At 41.2% G+C, this 24,838-nt stretch overlaps 1 protein-coding gene across 5 annotated transcripts in view; it reads right to left on the bottom strand.

The window, feature by feature from the left end:
• The window catches only part of tjp1b (tight junction protein 1b), a 69,580-nt gene that overhangs the window by 7,543 nt on the left and 37,199 nt on the right, over positions 1 to 24,838 (bottom strand). For 3 of the 5 annotated variants that reach the window (XM_037107000.1, XM_037107002.1, XM_037107003.1), the window contains 19 exons: positions 11,822 to 11,878; positions 11,188 to 11,312; positions 10,968 to 11,070; positions 10,408 to 10,723; positions 9,941 to 10,047; positions 9,228 to 9,408; positions 9,009 to 9,153; positions 6,666 to 6,799; positions 5,964 to 6,069; positions 5,298 to 5,448; positions 4,581 to 4,689; positions 4,276 to 4,495; positions 3,865 to 4,049; positions 2,632 to 2,727; positions 2,455 to 2,537; positions 2,149 to 2,359; positions 1,952 to 2,052; positions 1,476 to 1,826; positions 913 to 1,143 (listed from right to left, as the gene is read on the bottom strand). In XM_037107000.1, the coding sequence (XP_036962895.1) occupies positions 913 to 1,143; positions 1,476 to 1,826; positions 1,952 to 2,052; positions 2,149 to 2,359; positions 2,455 to 2,537; positions 2,632 to 2,727; positions 3,865 to 4,049; positions 4,276 to 4,495; positions 4,581 to 4,689; positions 5,298 to 5,448; positions 5,964 to 6,069; positions 6,666 to 6,799; positions 9,009 to 9,153; positions 9,228 to 9,408; positions 9,941 to 10,047; positions 10,408 to 10,723; positions 10,968 to 11,070; positions 11,188 to 11,312; positions 11,822 to 11,878 (3,012 nt within the window). The remainder of the gene's footprint in view (positions 1 to 912; positions 1,144 to 1,475; positions 1,827 to 1,951; positions 2,053 to 2,148; positions 2,360 to 2,454; positions 2,538 to 2,631; positions 2,728 to 3,864; positions 4,050 to 4,275; positions 4,496 to 4,580; positions 4,690 to 5,297; positions 5,449 to 5,963; positions 6,070 to 6,665; positions 6,800 to 9,008; positions 9,154 to 9,227; positions 9,409 to 9,940; positions 10,048 to 10,407; positions 10,724 to 10,967; positions 11,071 to 11,187; positions 11,313 to 11,821; positions 11,879 to 24,838) is intronic. The other 2 variants (XM_037106999.1, XM_037107001.1) reach the window with 2 other exon arrangements.

Here is a 24,838-nt window from a genome sequence, read left to right as displayed (position 1 = left end):
AAATAAACTGAAACCTTGAAGAAATGGATAACATCAGAAAATAAATCCTTCAACCAATTCATTTAACAAACATCAATTAAAAGTGCAACTACACAAGCAAACCTTTCTCAATTGTTCATAAACAGTTCTGAATGCCTGTTTGACAAGATGCCTTTCAAGAATGGTAAGAATCCATATGAGCACCACTAGGTTTTACATATTAACACATTTTAGAAATAGTGAACTAACAAGTAATTTGCACATTTCTGAAAGGCCTCATTTCAAACATATGATGTGTAGCCTGAAGACAGCAAATCTAATTACAGGAATTCCTATGGAAGAAGGTTGATTTGTTGGCATCTAACCAGGACAAAAGTACTAAACAGACGACACAATGCAGTGTGCTGATGGAAGTTTGTTTTTCCATAGGGACAATTGCTTGATGAAAATCATTACCAAGAGAGTACTGTCTGCAGGTTAGCTCTCATCATGCAACCAACATTCAGTTTGCATCTAATGCAACGTCAAACTACTAGCACTAGAACAGACGACACATCTACCACTATGATGCCACCGTAAGTGCTACTACTGTTCATCTACAGAAGAGAGTTAAAGCTGAAAGGAACCCAAAAACATTAGGAGCCATGCAAAGGAAGTAAGAGGCAACAGTTAGGGCTGGTTGTGGATGTCTTCACCCTGGTCAAAGACTCAGATGTACCAGTCCTTCTGGTCTCCCAGCCCACTGTGGTGCATGTGGACTAGTCTGTCGCACATTTCTCTGGGAGCCAGAGGCACACAGTGGGCTCAGTGAGTCACACAGTGTGGGCAAGTCATGCAGAGAGCGAGTGGAAAGCATGTGCGAGAAGACAGGCAGTTAAAACAGCAGGCTGGGGGCCCAGGCCCGGTCCGAGTGGCTGGTGAAACAGCGGGTACCTTTGGTTCTGGACCAGGCGGTCCAGACGGGTGGGGTTCGTGTGGTGGTGGTGGGGTCTGAATAAGCTCAGGGGCAGGGCTGGGGCTGCTAAGTGAGTCAGCCTGAGGAGCTGCGGCTGCAGCAGGCGGCTCCTCTAGGTGCATACCCTCTAGCTGTACAGGCTGCTCAACAGCAGGGGGCGCTACCACCGTCGGAGGCAACGAGGGCATGGGCAGAGCAGCCTCATCTTGCTGTGAAGTATTGTTAAGAGACATTTATAACACAGCCTGCCACAAAGTACAGCTCACCCCAACACCATGATCTTCTTCCTTACACTGAATCACTTTTACACCAGCCAGAGACTGCACTTGCAAAACTGTGGTTAGAATAGATAACATACCAGTAGCTTCTAAAACATGTTTATCATTTAACAAAGGACACTTAATCTTAACAAAGGTCAGGACAACACTGAACACAAAGGAGCTGCGCTCACGCTTTGCAGTCATATACTTTTAGCCATACATCATCTCTTAAGGGGCGCAGCCTGTGGGGGCCTGCCTGCAAAGATGGATTTGAACTTTACCTGTTGTGGGGCAGCCATCTTGAACCCAGCAGGGTCTATGCGACTTGCTGGTTCGGGCTGCACAGGGTGCTGGTATCCAGGGTAACCAGGAGTGTCCTGAATTACAGGTGGGTCTTCTCGTACAGGCTCGGAGGAGCGGGTGATGGCGGGCTCCGTGGGCAGACCCACCTCATCGTTCAAAGTCTCATCCAGTTCCTGGTCTGTGTATGCTCCACCCTCCGTGTCTGTGTCCTCATAGTCAGAAGTATGACGGCTGTCCGTGCTATACATGGAGTACTCACTACCTGGCGCAGACAGGTAGGACAGGCGGTCATCGTGGATGTCCAAGTCGTCCTCTGTGGTGCCGTCCGCCTGAGCAATGAAGAGAAGTTATTAGCAGCTGATAACTTCTATCAGCTCGCGTGTAGCTCAGTCAGTTTAACAAAAAATAATGTTCAGTGAAATGGAAGGAAAACGCTGACAGGCCTTTCTCTCACCTTGCCCTCTGACACCCACACCAGCTGGTTCTGCTGTTGCTGGATTGTTTCTTTCAGAGCGCCGTACCAGCCGTCGTTCATATTGTTCAAGTTAATGGTGGCTAAGAGAGAATAATTCACTTCATCATGAATAAAAATGTAAAAAAAAGACAATATAAATTTTAAATCAACTGTGTTTTAACACTCTGGCGACTCACTGGTGAACAGGTGGTGATTATTCTTCCTCAGTTTGATGGCTCTCTCATAGAGCTTCCTGGCACTCTTCCTGGACTCTGGACACAGTCTTGTCCTCATGTTCTTCACACCCTGCTTGTTATCGGGATTTAGGAAGACGACAATCGGGTACCACTGAGCATAGTTCAGCCTGTCCACAGCATTCGGAGTGATGTCAAGCACAGCATGTTTGTCCTTCATGAGATAAAGGCAGGAAAGAGGAGGGATGAAAAATATGTCTGTGATGACGATAATCTACAAACATACATCCTTAAAGAAGGAATACTCACTCTGTCGATGATCTGCTTGATGGTGTGAAGACGAATGATTCCTGAACTACGCTGGTCTGTTCCTGCATCTCTTGGTTCACTCTCTGGAGGAATTAGAGGGATATATGTGGAAAACAGGTTTACCGCCAGTGGGTTATATCTTCAGTAATGTGTGCAATATAGTGCATACAAACATACTTGCGAGCTCGAAAAGATCTGGCTCTTCTCTAGCGAGTTTTTCTCGGGCAACATCCGCGATGGGCCCAAATATCACCACAGGTCTCAGGAATCCAGCTACCAAAACAAAAACAAAAACAATTATAATCAACAGACTCAGAATGCAGCTTAGCTATAGGTATGTAAGCAAGCAGACACCGGATACATCCCAAGTCTCTCATTTGACATTTCCTTTCTTGCAATGGGAGAGGAAGCAATGAACAAAAATACCCAAGAGCAGCCCTTCCGGAGAACTTTCAGCTGAACATTGTGATGGACAAATACTCTGCCCCTGCATTTGGTCAAACGCAATTGGGACGGTGGTTGTGGTATTACATGATCCTTTAAAAAAAAGTCCAACTTCTCTTGAAACACATTTACTTGTCGTCTTCTTGGGCTTTTCTCATTTCTCTATTTTGTTCCTCCTCTTTCCTCCTGCCTTAGACATGGATATCAATCTCAGGACGCCATGATGAGGAGTGTCTTAACTCCTAAAACGTTTCTTAATGAGAGGGGAAACAATATGCTAGGATGCACAGTTGTATCGTTTGCAGAAGTCTTTTTTGGCAACCATGACATAAAAGAGTCTTAAGATACAGCCAGAAAATACAAAGCCCGGTGGAAGCAGGGCTCTATAAATGTGTTTCTTTATATTTTTGGGTTGTATGAGATGATCAAAGGCAAGCTCAAACTTTCTGCCCTTTACTGTTTATGTGGTGCTTTGTTAGAAGCTGTTCTAACCACATTCGTTATGACATTTCACTATCACTATTTATATAACATGATGCCACATTGTGAACCAAATCAAAAGCAAATAAATAAGCTGACATGGCACTGTTCTGCCCATCTAACAGAGAGGATAAAATACAACAGTAAACAAAGACAAAACAATGCACAAACAATGCAGCTATGCTTCATGTCATATTTAATTGACCTCTCTTTCCAATACCGTTATGACACATGGATGTCTTATTTTGTTAATTGCCTGTTTCCTCAATTACTCTCTCCATGTCACTTTGCTCACATTTCTTGTGGGAGGGACTTAGACATTAGAAGAGCAAATAAAGTAGTTGAGGATGTACAGAAATTAGAAAGAGGGGCTTGTGGATCTCCATGCGTCCTCAGTGGGAGGGGCTAAGACGCAAGGAAAAGACGCAAGTAAGGGAATTGTGGCTGCCATTTTGAGAGACTTGGGATGCATTCATGGTTCCTCACCCTCTCTCAGTACAACTCTTTCATAAGCTGGGAACTTTGTCTGAACAGGCTGGGAAGAGAGGTCCTCTCTGCTCTTCCTCAGGTTCCTCTTTGAGCTGCGAAGACCACGGAACCTCCAGAAGTCTGCCCTGTCGCCCCCTGCTGTTTTGGGAAGAGTGTATTGCACACTGGAGAGCTGCTCCGCTCTGTTGACAAATGGCAGAAAGACACAGACAGTTCTTAATGTAACACTAGCTAATGGATGTGTCATAAACTTGGCACAGCAAACCTCAACACTGCCAATACTAGAGGCCATTACATGGCAGTGATAATCATAACAAATGACTGACTACTGTTGTGACAAACATTTATCCTGCACGCCATTCATTGAGATAACGGACACATACTGCATGTTTGTCAGGAAACTGTCACCTGTTTTTGTTGGGAATGATGCCCCTCTCCACCTCTTGGTGGTTCTTGCCGATGCGAATAGCTAACCAGGAGCCCAGCTTGCCGTTGTAGAGGGTGTCCACCACACGGAACACCTCCCCCTTGTTAAAGCTCAACCCATATGGAGATTCCTTCTCATACTCAAAGTGTGTCCGGATGTAGAAGGAGTCACCGACATCTGACTCCACGATCCGCCGATACACTGACCAGGAAAGAGCAGTGAGTCAGCGGCACCGCACCAATTCGACCATAAGAAATTCTCTTATCTCCTTACTCACTTCACTTACCATCTTTCTTCTTCTGAGCCAGAATTGTGACCTCTTCCCCCTTAGGAAGATCCAGTAGGAACAGCACCGCCTCCTCTCGGATTATGTTTGCAAAATCTACATTATTTACCTGGAATTTGGGAATACAGAGGTTACTGTTTTATGCTTTCCACAGAATAACTTCACTGTTGTCTGGGTCTTTTAGGTTTAAGGCAAGGAGTCAGCTTCATTGTTCAGAGAGTGTGCGACAACGTGTAAATCTTTACTGAGACAAAAGGTTTACATTGCTCTTCCTGTTCTCAGTATTGTCTGGGTAACTGCGGGTTTTACTGCATTGCAAGAACTCAAGCCATTCCTCATTATTCTTGGAGAAAGGAGGCGGAGGTACAAATAGTGAGATATATGGCTTTGAGAAAATGGGACAAACACTGTGAGAGGAAACAGTTTTTTTGTGTGTGCTCCCTCTGGGCCATTGCTAAGAGACCAGCCTGCAGTTACAGGAATTTTGGAGCAGCCAGTGTATAAAACCATGACTAAAAAGGGGAAAACTTGAGGATGCATACCCCATAAAGCATGGCTGTTTACTGATGCTATCAGGTACCCATTGTTAAAACAAGAAGAAGAACAAAAGCAGTCATCTGTGACATAGAATAACAAGTTTTCGACTGAAAAACAGCCTTTAGATTTCAGCTGTCAGGTTATCATAACACTTGCCATGACAAAAATAAAGCATCTCACCCTGAGAATTTGGTCGCCCTCCTCCAAGCCCTCCTTAGCAGCCGGGCTATCCTCCAGGACTCCTGCTACAAAGATGCCGACGTCATTCCCCCCAGCCAGTCGCAGCCCCACACTCTCCCCCTTCCTGAACTTTACCAGCTTCATGCTTGGCCTGAGGAGGGGGAATACAGAAGACAGACAGGCTGATTTTCTTTGACTTGACACCATTTGATGGCATTCTCACAGCAAGCTTCATTTAAAGAATAGTTGAGTGTCTTTTGGATCCCAGACAGGTTTCTGTTGAGATTGTCTGCTCTTTTAGTGGGCTTGCAAAAGCAAAGTTGTAAAATTACAGAACCTTTAAGTACAATTTTTTTTCCTATAGTCTAAAAAATAACCACATTAACCAGTCTCAAACACACTGCTTATTCAACTTACCAGAAAACCAGTGCAAGCCATGAAATACTTATTTTCCAAACAGCATTGAGCCTTGTGGCAGCCTAAATGCCCTGATTTGTATAAATAACTGAAAGCAGGATGTGTACCGGTGCATTTATTTAATCTGTCAGCTTCTGTTACAAGATTTGCTGCTGTACTGTGAGCTACAGGTTATAATGCCATATCGTAGTTTTAGCTTCTGTATATTTTAATTAGACATTAATATTTGATACATTATCCTAATATTACCGAAGGATGCTGTCGTCATGGGCAGCACTTGGCACAGGCGCATCAGAGGGACTGACAGGCAGGTCTACATCTGGCTGTCCAGGCTGAGCGTACACCGGCTTGGGCTCTGGACAAACACACAAACATACATTATTAATGCAGACAAATTGTGAACACATAAAACTACATTGAATATTTAAAAACACATAAATATTACCTCAAACACAGTCTCAGCTTAACAATACTAATGATACACGTGTTAAACTAAGAAAAAGTAAAACAACTGTTCAACAGCATACACAGGCAACATACTATCATTCAGACGCTTGCGCATACACACTCAAGGCACACAGTGTCCTGGGCATGGAGGTCAAACAGAAAGGCAGCAGAGTGCTGCAGGCTGGGGAGGAACGTCAGACTAGATCAACTCATACGGTTTATTTTCACTTGGCTCTGGGCAAACTCAGCCAGGCTCAGCAGGCGTCTGGATCTAACTTTTTTGGTAGCTGTGCTTTTAAAAAGGGCAAAAATGACTGGTTCAAACAAGATTTCATTTTAATATCATGAAGTCATTTTATTGCTCAACATGGACAGAAAAAAACGGCTAATGTGTATTTGCTTGCAGGTATGGATATGTAACACAAAGTATGGGTATGGAGATGCCCACCTTCTATCTTACAAATACTCACATGTACACACAATGATCTGGTTGGTATCACTGACCTGGGAGCGGTGGGAGCTGTTTATCCTCTCTAGCAATAGCCGACTCCTTCGGTTTGGGCAGAGGAACCTCCTCCGCTAGCTTCGCTGGTGTTGAAGCCGGCTTCGACATCCGTTCATCATCACGACTTCTGTGACTGCAGACAAAAATACACGTTGTTGTATGATTTATCTTTAGAAGGGGAACACAAGTTTATAAATAGTGTATTCTGGAGATGTAGAGCTTGGGGGCAGGCGGAGAGCTTTAAGGCTACATCAATTTGACTACACGCAACAATACCAAGTGGATACAGGCTGGCTGAGAAAAATAGGTGAACAGAAGTGCTTGAGTCTGAGACTGCATCTTAGTCCTGAAGGTCACCACTTTGTCTTTCCACTCTTTTGTGCTCTATTTTTAGAGCAGCTTATCTAAGGTGTCAGAGTGGATTCTGTCCTCCAGGTGAATTTCACTGTGTGGCTCTGGCTTCAGACCAGCAAAGCTTTGACTTCGATGCCAGTTTTAAAACAGTAATGCTGTGTAAACTGATACACGGTGACCCAGGCCAATTATGAGTCAGATAATTGTGAATGATGACAGAGTTTCCCTGTTTTGATAAATGCTGACATTCTCAATGTGTTTCAGATGATAAATCAGAAGAGAACAGGAGTAAGCAAAGCAGGCTGTCCAGTGGTACAGCCTTATGGCTCTGACTCAAACCTCCTGGTCACATGCCTGTTCACTGGCACAACTTTACTGGAAAAACACTGCTTTATTCACAAGCTGAGTGCCCAAGTAACCATGAACTGGCTGCACAGAAAAAAACTTCTTTTTCAAGCCATCCTGGAGGAGACCCTCTTTTTAACTGCCAACTTCCTGATCTGAGAGACAAGGTGACAGATCACAGACCAGGTTCAAATAAACCATCACATTCTGTCTTAATAGGTCTTTCCTGTTCATTAAAATACTGCAATATACGAATTGATACAGTATCCTAAATGTGTCAGAAGTACATTATTACAGCTTTTGGTAGCTTAACAAATAAAGAACTGTATTGCCCGCAGATCTATTCAACAGAGATAAAAGAGAAAAATCAAGCCAGACATCCACCGATATAAAGAGAGAAAGCTCAGCCACATGTAAAAGGACAGACAGCTGACGCTGATAGTTGGTGACGGCCTTTTGTTCCTTCATTGTTGGAGCCATATTGTCCTTGTGCCAAACATGCAGTTTGCCCACCAAAACATTCAGAGAGACTCAGAGATCCCGTGATACTTTCACTGGACTGTGTCATCTCAAGTCAAAACAAGATGTGTCACTGAATAATTGATGTTGTATAACGTCACTTTAGCAAGAGTTTAGAGTTATTTGTCAGAGTCCTAAAACTTAAAACTACACCTACTTGTCCGTTATCTAAATTGAATTAAATTAAACTATTCAAGACTAACTACCACTACTGTTAGAAACTATTCTCACTGGGTAACAGTGCCAAACTTACGGTATTCTCCAGCTGTTGAAGAATAAAGGGAATGAAAAATGCAGAAAAATCTCATTAAAATGATACTCCAAGCACTGTTGCTTTTTGAAACTGCAGTTCTCCTGTGTTTGACACATGGCATCATGTATAAAAAAATGTTTTTGTTGTTTTTTTTTCAGCTAAAACTGAAATTAAAAGCTTTGTTCAAAATGGCGGACCTTTTGCACTAAGCAGAGCAGAGTTCTGACCTAGCTATCAACCCTTATTTTGACCAAGACTGACTCTTTTCTTGGGTCAATAAGCAGAGTGAAAGGGGAACAACTCTGGTGCCTTAATGAGTAAATGAAGAATTAATGAGGTACTTTCAAACAAGATTACAGTCAAAGAAGTGCTGAATGGGCTGATGGCTGTTATCACTCCCCCCCACACACAAAAAAAGAAATCGAAAGTTCTTCACAACTAAAAACATCAGGAGAAGAAAAACAAGCCGTTCTTAATAAACTATGGGAAGCAGAGGAGAGAGATAATGACAACAGCAGTAATATAACAGCTGTAACTAACATTTAATGTTAGCATCTATACATTAAATTTTCAACACAGATGCACACATATTTTTTTGTTGGTTGATTAAATGATTAACTGTTTCAGCTCAACATTATTTACTGGTATCAGTCACATCTTTTTCTTGGATTTTTTTTGTTGAGTTATTGGTTCTCGTTTGATACTGATTTGTATAAACCAAAGAGAGAAAGTACCCAAAATAAAAAAAGAAAACCTGAATTAAACTGTATGAAAATGATGCTGATTATAATTTTACACTTATCCCTCTGTTGCTTTTCTTTCACGACGGCTAAAAGCCTAAAATATAAATTTATGGATGGATCATCTATACCTGCCATTGCTGATTTGTGGGGGCGAGTGTCTGGAGTGGTCTGAGGGTTCAGATCGTCTGTCTGGAGAGCGCGAGCGGCTGCTACGATGTCTGTCATGCGATCGATTGGACTGATCGGATGCCAGCGAATGGATATCTGAAATGTCTGAACAAACAACAGCCATGGTTGAAATAAAACACTGACAAGTCTGGTTTGTTTCCGCTGAATCCAACCCTTACCATCACTCTCACCGTCTCTGTCAGAGGCGTTGGCTGAAGGAATGCTGTCATCGAGGTCAGGGATGTTCAGCAGGGTCGCTCTGTCATCTCTCTGAACAACCATTTTTAGCTTGCCCTTTGACCTTTCTATCAGCTTCTTGGCGTCTATCAAGGAGAGGTTCTCTGTAACTGTGCCATTGATCTGAGACAATCGGAAAAAGAAGCTATTAGCCATGACATGACAAGGAGACAAACCAAACTTGAATTAAAATAAAATACAAATGTTTTTGCTTCTCTTTTGAAAGCAAGAGGTTATATGACACGGTTAGGCTACAAATTGTCTCAAAGGCCAAGCTTATGTGCAAATTAACTGAAAAACTGATAATGTTTTTTAGGCTGAAATCAATGTACAAAGGCCTAAACAATGTAAATGTTGATTACCCTTTCATTTCTAAAGTACTGGCAGAGAAAGTAACGTGTGAAAAGGTTAGATGACAGAAACACTTGATTATGTCGACTCAAACAAAATGCACACAGCCACAATATTTGTTCTTTAAAATGTGAAAGGAGGCCTCTGCACTGTGCAGAAAATGTAGAATAGCTGAAAATAAGAAATGGTCTAGACATCAGTACAGTGAGTTCTACTAAATCTCCATCAATTCAAAAATGGAATAAAGAATAAATGTCAAATGTCTAGAAGACTTTCGTCTCCCTCCCACAACCATCTCCCTCACCTTCAGTACAACATCCCCTTCCTGGATGTTGCCATCCCTGGCTGCCAGGCTCTCGGGGGAAATGTCCTTGACAAAGATGTGGCTGGCCAGGCGCAGGCCATATTCTGCTTACAAAGTGAACGACAGCAACAAAGATGATGTTAGCACAGAGTTCACGTGACCGCACCACACTGCCCGCACTCTGCTGTCAAGCCGCTGCTCCCGCTGGGATTAACTGGACTGATTAAAGAAGATTAATTGCTCTTTTACTTAGATTTACTTGAGTTAACTTGGATTTTGCTGTGGCTGGCAAGTTTTGTTTATCCTGGCAAGTGACCAATGCTGATTTGGAGATCTTATTCTCGTCCAGTAGTCTGGCTGTCTGGTAACAGCTGGGTAAATAGAATGGTGGGTGATTTCCTGGATCAACACAGAACAGTTTCTTTTATCTGCCCTACATTTTGTATCCCCGACTTTGTGAGCCTCACCTTCATTTTTTCGGGATTTGACGAGTGTGACCTTGGCAGGACGTGGGGGCAGGTTGTGTGAGCGCCGGTCAGAGCGTGGGGAGAGACTCCTCTCCCGCGAGCCACTGCGTTCACGCTCCCTGTCCCTTCGCCCGCTGCTCCGGCCGCTGCGCCTGCCCATAGCCCCGCCCACACCACTGTAAGCGCCGCTGCGTCCACTTCGCGTTTCATATATCTCCTCATCATAGCTGTCCTCCTCCTCGTCGTGCTCCGACATAGTTTCCCTCTCCCCGAGGCGGCCCATGGGCACGTGCACCTTCCTCTTTCGCCTGATTGTCTGACCAAAGCAAGTAAGATATGAGATTAGCCAGAAAACCAATCGGTTAGAGTAAAATGAATCAATCAATCCTTTGATCATGCACAATTCCCCTACTATTAAACTGTGTAATATTTAAGCAACTTCTACATGGCATACATGATTATATGAACAGGGGAACACATTTGAGTTCCTGACTTTAGTTTCATGTTTAACAACTGATAAAAATATGCACAATAATTCAAAATGGGATGTTTGCACTCACAATTTTGGCAATTTTTCCACTTTTACGAAGCTGCTGGACCGCATATGCGTGCTCCACATTGTCCATAGAGACAGCATTGACCATAACAACTCTGTCATTTTCCCTAGAAAGGTGAGACAGAGATAACAGACACGCTGGAGTCTTTCTGTGGCAGGCGGGGTAATTTAATACCAATAACTAGAAAAATAGCCAGCTTGCCAATAATGAAACAAAATCTTACTGCAGTAGGCCTTCAGCCGGGCCTCCTTTCAGCACATCCGAGATGACGATGGAGGTCTCGCCGCTCTGAAAATGAGGGTTATCCCGACCTCCTGATATGGCTATCCCGAAGCCAAACCCTGGTGCCTGCACACAGACGAACAGAGATTAGGATGTTGAGTTGGCCGAATGTGTGGACAAAAATACTGCACTATCACAGCAGTGCAAAGCTGCTTCTATGCTCAACAAACTTTAAAATAAAATTTAAAATAGGTGTTTTTCGCTGAGCAAAAATGCAGACTAATAGCTGCATCAAGTTAGCTTCTTCTGTGTGGTTTCCATGCAAACACATGCACCAAATGCAGGTTTTGTATGTATGTTTTTTAGGCTCCACAGCTTAAAAAAAAAAAAAACACGAAAGAAAATCATGCAGAAAATAAGCTCTGTGATATCTCCTGTTTAGTCTGTTCCACCTGCAAATATGTACACACTCCCTACATGATGACATCCTGAAAATGGGAGGGAAGAAAAATGCAGGGATGGGGGATGGAAACCAGGATAGCAAAACAGGCAGGGCAAAGAGAGATAGTGGGACGAGGCGAGATTCAACATAGACAGATGTAAAGAGCATCAGAGGCAGGATAACATATACCTACCCTGTGTAGTGTTACTGTGTGCTGCTCCCAAATGACAGTCTCCTCCATTGCTGCGCTCTGGAAGACAGAGATACAGTGTGATTAATACCAACAGAGATAAGATCCACAGAGGCATAATGGGGCAACAGGACATACTGTTGGCCTGATAGTCTTGTGACAAAAAGGGACACACAGAGCCAGTCAAGAGAACAGTCATGTGTGCTGCCAACATTTCCCTGGGAAAACACCAAATGCCCAAAAGTGCTCTTACATCTTCACCACATTTGGCAAATTTAACAGATTGGAGGCCCATGAAAATCACAGCCCATGCAAACACAATTATCTCAATCCTTCTGAAATAGATGGACAGGGCAGCAAATTTAACCTTTATCCAAGCCTGCTGGATGCTCCGTCATCATTTCAAGAGAAAAGTGTGCAATACTTAAAGGTATTATATTTTAGAAAGTGAGATTTCAATATCTTTTTTTGATTATAAAGCAGGTCTATGTGCTATACAAATACTGTGACCGTATCAAACTGCTAAATCCATGAAGAAATGCACAGACTGTATGCAAAAGTTGTGCCTTTAAACAAGCCGGCGGGACTTCCATAAAGTTATGATGTCATCATGTAATATTTACACACAACAACAATTTAACTTGTTAATCTGTAAGTCAGTAAACCAATATTGGTGGATTTTTACCATTATTTCAATTCATGATCATCCAGATAATGAATTTACCATGATCAACTTATTAAGGGTTGTTTTATTATGATCCACAATAAAATATTTCATTGCCTCATTCCTAGTCAGCATTTCTGTGCTCTTCACAGGCAAATTTTAATAAGGATACGAACTGTTTGAGCCACTGTACACGCACCTAGTAGGTTATTAGGTTTATTTTAAGTTTTACACTGTTGCCTGTTCACAGTGATACAGATAGCTCTGTGTTGTGCTTGTTTTTATTGGCAGCACACTTGCACATTGCCAAACGCACAATCAACATCCCTTGTAGCAGGTCCACAGTATGAGCTCTCGTGTTTGCAGTGCACTGAATACAATGATAAAAACCCTGCTAGATACAATGAGGCCACAGTGACAGTTAGTCTTAGACGTTAAGGCACACTCTCTGTCACATTAACAAACAGAGGATAAGATGAAGGTCGACTCCTTCAGCTGTTAGGTCAGCACTGTCCTCTGCGTCCCACCGCTCACTTCTTATCTTATCTCCTCTTCTATATCGTTTCACCTCGACCACAATCTCACGACACATTAGACATTCAATGACTGCACATAAAATACTATCGGGTCAATTCCTTTGAGGGAAATTACAAACCACATTCACAGCGCCTAATGCAATAACCCCCCCATTCGTCATGTAAATTGATCCCAAGTCTGTGACCTTTAATAGGTGAGACTATCACACATTTCCTTCCTGCCTTGCTAGTAATTTCTTTGACACCTCTAACACTTAGAGTGCGGCCGCCTGGGCAGAGAACTCATTGGGAAGAGTGATCTCATGTTGCGGCACATTAAAGCGTGATGACAGATGAGTGGTGGGAAATGAATCTCACATTATCAGCTGCATCAGTTTCAGAGCTTGGACCCTCAGCTAAGATTGTTGCCGTCTTGTTGGCAGCTTCAAAACGCCTCGCAAGTGTCAATCCAGCTTCATGTTGAAGATTCGTATGCACCACACTAGCGTGACAAGCTGCTAACTGTATGGCTATGAGGTTCCCAAAAGTGATAATGATGTGTGAATCTTAGATCTATTCAAAAAAAAAAAAAAAGTCAAATCTTCTTTCAAAGGAAACAATGTCCTTTTTTTGTGTGATAGAATCTAGATCTCTGCCACTGTCCTGTTTATTGTTTTACCACCCAGGCTTCCTTCAACACATCGTCCTTATGTCTGTGGTGACCTGTCGGCCCAGTGCCAAACGTAAGCTAGAGTCTGGGAATACAGGCAGCTGAATAAATCGCCACAAGTGGCCCCAGACGTTCTCAGCTTGGCAGCAACAGTCACAACCTCCTCAAGCAGCTTATGGCGGGACTCACACATGAAGGGTGAACAAAAGTTTGAGCAGGGGAACTCCCCTTGGCCTTTTACATTGAATGCACTGCACTTGAAAGAGAGAAAAAAAGACATCTGAATATTAACAAGACTACTGAAAACAGAGGCATGAATTCTCTCTGGAAAGTTTGCTCTTTGGGGAAAAGGATTTATGCCTGTGTCTTCTTCATCAGCACTGTGGAAACGCTGATGCAAAGAACTTTAACATTTTGTCGAAATTTATAGACCGTATGCCACTAAACTAAAAAGTTATGGGAGGTACTTCTTTCCAGTTGACATTCTTACTTTGAGAAATTCTTTATAGGCATTCATGCAGCATAACACAAACATGTACACACGTAAGTGTATAATGTTTCGGCCCAGTGTTGCGGCGGGGTTGTGAGAAATGTGATTTAGTTGTCTGGAAAATATGATTAGAGAATGCATACTGTGTCTGATCCAATACAAATAAATCACCATAAAATTAATGGGATGAAAAATCCCAAATGAAGCAAACAGGAGGAATTTAAAGTCGAGTAAAAAGTAAACAGAATTTAGGGGGTAAAAAAAGACAACAAAACTGAATTAGCAGGGAGCTGAAGTCTGCATTGCTCTCTCCCTCTCACTCTCCCACCCTCATACACGTGTGCACATGCACGCACGCACGCGCGCACACACACACACACACACCTTTCACTTTGAAGGGATGTAATTTTGCTTTCTCCTCCTGCAGAGCTTGTTGCTCTGGTAACAAGGGGGAACAGTGTGGTGTTGTTCAAGTGGCCTGACATTTTCAGGCCGTGTCTGAAGGTTCCTCTCAACTGGGGGAGGTTTAAAAAAGAGACACGGCTGAATTAATTTAGAAACAAAAAGCCTCTTTTTCCATTTTAGATGAGCGCTATTTGTTGCTACAAGTACATCTTACAGTCTGCACTAACAACCTGACATTTGCCAAAAACAAACATGGCAACCTATCTTTAGAACATCTCAAAAGTGTAGGAAACACTCTGCAGAACAATTAAACTAGAAGGCCTATATGCGCAGAGCATTTTTGATTTATCCTCACAACAATACGAGGTAAAACACTAATCTCAAAAGTCAAGTAAGGCAAGGATGTCTCATCGTCTGAGTCGAGCCATCGCTGCTCCTGTGTACAGTTAGTACTAAAGTCGCATCAGCATCCAGTGACTGATGAGTGTTTGTGGCACTGTTGTGTATGCCCTTTATGGCCACATCACGACTGGTGCCAACAGAAGCTTCAAGCCACAAGCCAGAGCCAAGGCTGGCAGCCGCTCCACAGCGGAGACGAACCATGTTGGTTGGGTCATGCTTGGGGGATTACAACCGGGCAACTTGGGAGCCAGCACTACCACACAGATGGACTACAACACAGATGGATCTCACAGCTGAGTGGAGAAAGGACAGGAAAGCTTTGGTCAAAATGGACTGTGTGGAGTCAACAGACACAATAATTTGATAAACCCAGTGTGGATTTATTCCTCAGCTGAACAAACTATTAACGTATGTCTGTCAAAGAAAAGCTCTAACATCAGTTTTCTGAACTACTAACTTTCACATATAAATCAATGTAGTAATGAGGAGCAAGTTATGATTGTTATGACTGTTGTAGAGGTATTAATTTGTCAATCAACATAAATGCATATGGAAACTATTTAGAGAATTGAATGAAAGTTCTGAGCAAAAATATAAATATTTTCTGGTCTTACATGACAGTAAACTGAATGTATTTTGGACTGTTGGTTAGACAGTTTAAACTATTAATCATTTGAAAGAAGTCCATTACATTTTCCATGGTCTATGCTGACGTCACTTGTATTGTTTCCTCCAACAAACAGTTGTTCTGTTGATTACATAACTGAATAAATAGCTTGTGTTTACAAATATGCATACATATTATATACCAAACAATTAATCGAGAAAAAACCCTCAGTAGTATAATCAATAAAGAAATCATTAGGTGCACCTCTACATGACTGATGAATACGAAGATTATTTCGTTGATTTTATCTTTTCGTCCATATGGATGCCATAAAAAATTATAAAATAAGTATCTACATTACAAAGAGATTACATTCTATATTATAGATGACAAATGAACAAATTCTGAAAAATATTCAAATCTGTGTCACTGGATTTATTGATTAAGAGTTTTTGCTTACAAGATTACAAAAGATTAATCTTTCAGTTGAGTCATCGATTAAATCAATCGCTTCAGCTTAAAACAATGATTTTTAAAGTTATTGTCTATGTTGCTAGTATTGGGAGCAGACGTTTTGTAGCCAATAATAAAAAGCTATCTATGAGCCAGTGAACTAAAAATGTAGTGAGGACAAAAACAAGTCCTCATTTGACCTGGCAGCACTGTCTGCATAAAGTGGAATGGAATATTAGCAAATTTTGGCGGCTGTTGGTGAGTCTTCCAACCACTTTGGCAGCGGACTGTCTTTAAAATTCCAAATATCAATTTGGCTGGTGAAATAGTAAAAGGAGTTGATTTTGGGGGGTCGCACTTCAAGCCATGCCTCACATCACTGCCCTCTTTCATTTCTTTCTAGACTCTGTACTATAATTTCCACTTAATCAGAAAACCATCAACCCTACATCCTACTGCTTTGCTTTGTCATAACTTAGTGATATAGGTTCTGTTGATGCAAAATTTAAAAAGGAGTATCTGTTTCAGCCAAAATCCTACAATGAGTCATCGACAATACCAACCCAAAACAACCCTTGAAGAGGTAAGCAAAGATGGTGTTACATTTTGTCTTCATTTTGGAGTATCATTAAAATGAAAACGCGCTGACTCCCCAACTCTCTATTCAGCAGAAAAACAAAATCATATTTCTTCCAAAGAGGGAACTGAGGCAATATGGTGTGGTGTTCAATTTTCTGACTCAAAGAATAGATTTTGTGCTGTGGTATGGTTTAGGGGGTGAAGCAGAGCCTTATTCAATTTTGACCGCTCTGGGACCAGAGTAGCTAAAAATAGCTCTCATTAATTCTGCCGTTGTGATGCTGCAACAGAGTGATTTGAGGGAAACTTGCAGTATGAACACTGGAGAACATTTAATAACCTCTTGTTATATTAAATGCTACGGATGGATTGAAACAAATGATGCGATACAGCATGGAAAATACATTCAGTTTCTCTCTGGTGCCTGTTTGTTGGACTTGTCTGTAAGGCCTCAGAAAAACAAAGATAGGTAGCTCATTTTCACAAAGCCTTTACAGCACCAAAGGCAGTGAAAATCTGGCTATTTAAACAAGTATTACAAAAAAGGATTGTGCTAAATGTTGATGCTGCAATACTCACATGTTAGAGTGGTACAAAAGACATTTTTAGTACTGAATTTTTCATTATCTTACCACAACTCTTGCGCCAGTTTGAGAGAAAGCACCACTTTTCTAGAGTCTTCTTATTTGGAACCAAAAATAATCTCCTGCAGTCCAACTACAGATGGGCCCCCGTGTGATAAGAGCAGCAGTAAAGCTAAATGAGGCTCAGTCTCCAGCAGGGAAAGAAACATCTCTTATTTGCCTTATAACCATTTCAGCAAACCAGGAATAACACAAAGACTAGCATGCCATTAGCAAACAAACTGCAAATTCCAGATGGGGATAGTTTCACAACACTATGCAAGTTGCACTGCAGCCAAAGACGGAAAACAACAACGACAGGATCACACTCCACTGTGGCTGCTGGCAGCGAAGCAGCAAACAGGTAGAATAAGATGATTGATCACTTCAGAGATTGAAAACGATGTGCTGGGGAGTGCTGACAACTGCTAAAATTCCCCTGCCTCCAAGAACATATTCAAATGCTAATGAGGGCCCCATACCCTCGCACCAGTCAGGAGGTCCCCTGAGAGACAAGTGACACTCTGCACATACGACATACTACAAAGCTGTAGTGTGAATCTCTAACGGAGGAGGGACAGCAGGGGAGATGCAGCAATTTAAGAGTAATAAGAAGATCGAAAGATGACACCTATCAACTCGGACATAAAACTTAATTACAGCCATGAAAGACGCACACTAGCATTATTTAAAGGGTTCCGTGACACGGACTTCCAGCTCATTTCCTTCATCTCTTTGGTTTGTTGCTTAAGTAATTAAAACTGGATGCAGAGAACATCAGAGGTACTTACATCAGTTCATCCTGGTCACTACAGAGGACACAGACAAAAGCACCTCAAACCTCCAGCTACTCTTCAGTAAATCCAGAGGGAGATTCCTGCAGACGCACTTCAGCAGCCCCACAGCATAACCGCACCAAGAAGTGCTAGGAGGGACTGGCCCCCACCTTTCCGTTTCGTTCTCTTTTCCTAGCTCTGTAACAACTGAAATTACGACCACAGGTGAGGGGTTATGAAACACACCCCGCAGCTACGCCCTAATGCTTCCTCTGCCCCGCACAGGTCTGTGTCCTCTCCTAACATCATTCTTTAAAATGTTTCCCTCCCTACAACTCTCTCCTTACGCGCTCATGGGATCGGAGCAAATCCCCTCCAGCTTGGCAGCGATCTGTGTGGGATCTGCAGTTCCGCTACAGCATGGGACTCCTCTGTACTAGCGAACATCCATCCGCAGTGTAAACTGCTGTATCGGACTTAACCCCTGAGGTGCCGTGTCGAAACCAGAGCAGTATCCATCAATTCTCTTTGCATGTGAGACATTATTACGCCCCTCCTCCCCAGGTGTGCTGCATTGCATGCATAAATTATGCTCATTGTGTCAATGACATTCCACAAAGGATTACTGACCATCAAACTGACTAGGACATCTTAATTTGTATGTTTGATACTGTAGCTGAAGACAACACAATCACAGTTAAATCTTACTTCTCACACAAACTCAGCTATTAACTGCTTACTTATAAAGAATAGAAAAATAAAACTAAATTTAACAGCTCCAGAAAGGAAATTCTGAGATTTAGAGGATGGCTGAGAAGAAAGCAAAGAGGCATGTGTAACTCGTATATCACCCCAGGTACAAGGAAGGTCACTCACAAAATTCTGAGATCTGTACAGATGCATAGTAGGACAATGCCATGTGTTTTAACAGCCATTTACAGCCATGTTTACTTTGTAGGACAGCTTGAACACTGCACAAAACAAACATATCTAAAATGCAAAAGAGCCACGTTAATTTGCTTTATAACAGTTCAAGTCCTGCAATGTGACTAAAGTGCATGTGCACATTGCAATTGCACATCTTTCAAAGCAGTTTAACGCGATCCCGCTCTTCACATCATCTCCGGGAACTGTTTAGTGCTATACACTACAGCCCAAGTTCTAATGGTGTTTTCAATGTGTGAACATGCAGCTCCATTAGATCATTAATAACAAGTGGCAACCACTGAAATAACATTAATCAGAAAAACAGCTCACTGCATTGCAGTTTTCAACAAAAAGGCCAATGTAACTAAGGTTGTTCTATCCTGCGGAAAATGTCAGAGTAGTTTGTAACCAAACAAGCTGCATTCAGAGAACATACTGTAGTAAAACAGCTGGTCAGAGGAGTTTTCATTTTAGTAGTGAAATCATTTAATATCATAACTTAAAACTTGTGTGTTTTCTGTAAGGTAGCATACGGCATAGTTGCTAAAAAAAAGTGAATTCATCTGTCTTCACTTCAACACCAACAGAAGACACGTGGTTGACAGGTTTGTTAGTAAATGTGAGGAATTCTCTTTACACCATAACTTTTGTTCCAGGAGAATCTACTCGACTGTGCCTCTTACTGCACTTCCTCTGATTGCATCACGCAATGGAAAGGTTACCATAAGTTCAGGGTGCATTTAATGTTCAACTATAAACCATCTCCTCAACCCCGTGAACTTGAATACCTCTTACTGCCTGTAACATACTGATTGTTCATTTATTTGACTCCTGACATTTATGAGACTGTTACTGCTCCTGATACAGCTTTATGTAAGGGCATCATTTGCATACTCTGTCTTTGTCCCGTTCTCTTTGAGCAGGTGAACCAGCAGTGAGCGCCGACATGGAGGAACCACGCTTCAAAATAAAGTAAATGGGTGACTCAGCTGAGAACAGATCTATGTGTTATCACAGACTTGCTTGTGACTGTGAAAGATGAAATGCATCCTATCAGAAATAAACACAAAATACACTGACAGGAAGAAAGTGACAGTGAAATCCCAAATGTGACAAATGGGTACAACAGAATTCAATTCACAAATTGAAAGGAATTTACAAATATTCAGACCAGATTCATCACAACAAGGATCTATCTCCAAACCAAGGCCATGTGGGTCAAGAAGTCCCATGAATCAGTCATGATAATGATCGAGTTGGACAAGCCTGAGTGACACCCAGTCACTGCTGGCAATGGGGACGAGTTAAATTTGCATCGCTCAGAGCAGAGCCTGAGAGTGGTGACAGATTCCACGCATAGTTTGCTCTCTCCACTACATTTTGCCCACCAGCCTCCAAATTCATTATTTCTACATTAACCAGAAGAGGCATGTAGAGAAATCTAGCTGATAACTGCCACAAGACAGCAGTTCAGCCACTACTACTGTCATTTTATCATGTAAAGATGTGATGCTTGGTAACAGAAATGGTGCAACAGAAAAGCCAATTTTCTCATACAAATAAATCAAAGTTTTATGTCCAATAAGTTGAAAGCTGTCATTTACAGCACAATTTTGTTAAATTTCATGTTTCAGGTAAAGATACTTGAAGCTTAAACGGTGTATTTCAAATAGCTATATTGGTTTAAATTAGATTTGTAGCATATTTCAAAACAAACCAACAAAATAATTAAGACTATCAATATTTTTCTAAAACTCTGCCATTTTTTTTTCATTTCTATTACACAGTGCACCTTCTGACTGGACATTCTAGCTATATGTTTTACCTGTATTTATTTAAAAAAATTAGAAGTCAGAACATATATCCCACATGTTAAGTGCTTATGTCTGTGGTAGATTCAACATTAAGTTTCTGGAGTGGCAAAAATTGTCTGTGGAAGATGATACGGGCTCTCATACCGTGTGTAACAAACACGAAATCTGCTTTACATAGACATGGAAACTAAGATTGTCACAGTACTTTTAACATGCAATGATTTGACACAGGATTTGAAATTCCTAAATGGGTGAAGCCATCAGGGAAACCTTGTATGACGTGCTAAAAACCAAGGCTGACTGTCATCACTGTAATTAACAACTGTTCAGATTAGATTAGTGTACAGACAGACAGTATGATAAATAGCTGTTATTACACGGTAGCCATCATAATATTGATGCTGACACGAGTTGAGTACTTTCTGCGCAGATCTGAAGTCAAGACACGTTTTGATTTGTCAAGGGCACATAACACATTAAAGAGCTAAAGCTGTGTTGCGCAGAAAAAATATAAAAAATTAAACCTGGAATAATTTTTTTCGACTCAAAGCAGTGGGAATTCTGAACATAACTAGGGTGTCAACAACATGAGATTTTCACAGAAAAGTTTCACTGTATAGCGTATTACACAATTACAATTAGCAGGTATAATTCCTTAAAGCAATGAAAAGGAGGGGATTTAAGGTTGAGCAAATAATTCATTATAATTTCAATTATCATTTGTTAGAAGTCACGTGTCTTTCCAATTGGTGAATGTAAGTCTGTATTCACGCTTTTTTTAAATTTTGTTTTTGGTTTCCACCAAGGAAAGGATACCAAGGAAAGTATCTGGTGGGCTATTTTGCTGCTAAATGCTCTGCTATGAGCACCAGCTTTTCACTAAATGTGTCCATGTGTTGTTTGGTGTTGAGCAGGTAGTGTACAGTGGGCTTTTAGAGCTTTGTCGCTGAAAACAGCTGCCTGCTGCAGCTAAAAAAGTGATGAGAGTAAACAAAAATTATTTTCAAATTAAATGTATTAACTGAAATATGGTTATCATAACAAATGTTGAGTACAGCTGCTTTACGTAGATCTAATCCATTTCCTTGATTTTTCTTTATAAATGTATGTAAATTATACCATTAAAAAGCAAAACTGATGTTATTTTTAGATTTCTATAGACTATTATGAAACAAAACAGTTTTAAAAAAATTCAGACCTTTGGTACTTGCTCTCAGGGACTGCAGCTCAGAGTCTATTTCCAAGCTCTACAGCTGGAGCCAGTGATCATAACCAGAGGCTGAAGGTGTTCTTGAACAAACGAACCAGGAAATCAGCTCCTGAACTCAATCAGCCCAGTGGAAGTTATCAGTGCCCCACACAGAGCACATAAGAGGGCAGGAATGTGCTGATAAGCTGAGCCACTGACCTGCACCCCACCTCTTCTCTGTCACAGTGATTGAAATGAGGACAACGGAGCCAATGAAAACCAGTGATGATAAGGGATGTTTCTGTACTATAGGAAAAAGGAGGTTCATGCTTAAATGTGATTGATGAGAGATTTTGCAAGCCTCTTCATCCTGATAATTCAGCCCCCCCTTTCAAACAAGGGATTTACAACTGACTTGATTTATATAAGCAAGCCTTTATATAACTGGAGTTATACCCATATACATGTACATGTGTCATTTGTTAACATAGAAACTTACTGCACTTGGCACACAGGTCATATTTTTAAGAGGTGTTTGCTTAGAAATCTAAGCGTGACCATGTATCAGAGCAATGATATTTCAATGTTCACAGCAACCTTACATGAACTTGCCAATAACACATTATTTCCAAGAAGTGTCCTCAAATTAAAGTAGTAAAAAAACATAAGGAGTGAAAGTTAAGTTGCATTATAATTTATGTTTTGCCAATAGAGCCACACTTAAGACAACCCAATCACCAAATTAAATGTTGGCAATAGCTGTTTGCTTCTACAAACCACAGATATACTGAATGTTGTTTATGTTAAGATAATGCTGTGAATTTGGTCAGGATATATTAAGGAACACAAAAACACATGGCTGAGTAGATTAAGGAAAAGATTATGTTTTGGCAAAAAGACTTGCTCTGGTAGTCACACGCACATGACTGGAGAGTTTATGAAGTTCCCTTAAAATTATCTAGTAGGGTCATGCTTGCAAATGTTGTAAAAAGTCTTGAGCTGCCGTCACTGGCTTGTTAACCTTCTCCCTTAACTCCACTGCCACCCCTCCAACTTCTGATATGATAAGTCAGGTCATTAAAATGTAATGTGAAGGTGATGCCATAAACTACGGACCATAATGACAAGCACAAATTCAATCAGTGGTTTGAAGAAATGTTAACTACCAACATTTCATTCTGACCTGGCTACTTTAGAACAAGAAGAACAACATCTGAAGGAGAGAGGATTTAACTGGGCTGCAATGCAGAGCTAAATTAAAAAGACGAAGAAGAAAAAGGATTAGATCTATTAGCTAAAGAGGGGTTAAAACCCTTCTCAGTTTGAAGTCACACCTCTCAGAGGATGAAAATATCACACTGATACTAATTATACAAAATAATCCATGGAGTAAGCAGATGTAGTACTTCAGGATAGTGCACGCCAACTCATTAAATCATTTCCCGTTATATTCTAGTGGCACCTCTAGGCAATCACTGAAACATATTGCTATGTTTACAATATCCTTTTTCACCATTGTTTTCCAGCATGCGCTCTGTACACAGTTAGACCAATCAGATCATTAAAGAGGTACTTTATGACCATATGGAAACCAATGTTTGGTTTCTGCAAGGTGCATCGTGTATCAACACATCATATCATGCAGTGATGCAGTCATTGGTATGTTTTTTTTATCACATGGGTTGGTCATAACCTGTAACTTTATACACCCTCTATTACAGACAGTTTCTACAAATACACAGGACTCCAAAACCACTGTCAAATTTAACATAAGTAGGCAAAATATCAGATATATTTGTCCTTCCAAAACCACCATGACTCAGATGGCTGCTGTTCCCATGACAGCTTAGGGCAACATGATTTACAGGCCAACATGTATGGCTGCCCTTGAGCAGCTTGATATTCGCCTCACCTCACATCCCCTGCACAACACTGTCATCGGAATCATTAAAAAAAAAAGAAAAACAGCCAGTTTCATCTAACAGTGACAACACTTACAATGACTGCCACAAATATCATCTGTATTGTGCCTCCCACACTTCATTTGACAAATCTGCTGCCCTGCCCAGCTGCCATTTCACATAGCATTACTATCATGAGGCCAGTGAAGACATAATGAAGAAGTCAAAGATCCAAGCTCTTAACATCCAACTCTGAAATTTGATGTTATGAACCATTAGGGAGGTAACAATTCATCGATCCACATCAATATATTGAGTCAATGATCAGCAATTCATTGTGATTGATGTAAATCATAATTTTCAAGATGCACCTTTATTTTGAAATTCCTCTGCAACATCTGTCCTTCTGACCTCCTCTTTAAATGTTCAAATGATGCTAGTGCCAGGCACGTAACGACAAGCAGCCAAGAACAAGATGTTGAGGATATTTACGCTCCTAGACCCGCAGATAAGTTAGCTTTTTTGAACTTCAAGTTCCTTCATCGCAAAGTCAGTAGGTTCTTTGAGTCGGTTTTTGGTCGAATTACTGAAATATAAATTCACTGAAAGCATACTCCGTGGTTAACACAAGCTTAAAGACCTGCATGTTTTGTTCTACATGACAAAATACATCAGTAAATACCCAATGATTGGATTTTAGAGCATATGAGTGTCTAAAACATGGCTAATTTAAATTACAGAAGCCGTACGGGACATTAAGCACAGACAGAGAGACACAACTTTTCCCCTTAGATGCAAACAATTCTAACTCTAACTTCACAAGTTATGGACTGATCAATTTATAGTAAAATGTACATACTATAGTGTAGTAAGATGCTTAGTGTTGGTGACGTTGAAGTCATGCCACCACAATGTAGTTTATAGCCTAACATTAGCTTTTCTACCTCTGGCAATTCATGATAAGAGTGATGTAATCTGTCAAGATTATCTAACTGAGCAAAACAC

Source organism: Acanthopagrus latus, chromosome 8 (genome assembly GCF_904848185.1).
Source record: "Acanthopagrus latus isolate v.2019 chromosome 8, fAcaLat1.1, whole genome shotgun sequence".
In the NCBI taxonomy this organism is placed as follows: Eukaryota; Metazoa; Chordata; class Actinopteri; order Spariformes; family Sparidae; genus Acanthopagrus; species Acanthopagrus latus.
The sequence above is the reverse complement of the archived record's forward strand: the minus strand, read 5'-3'. Positions and strand labels throughout refer to the sequence as shown.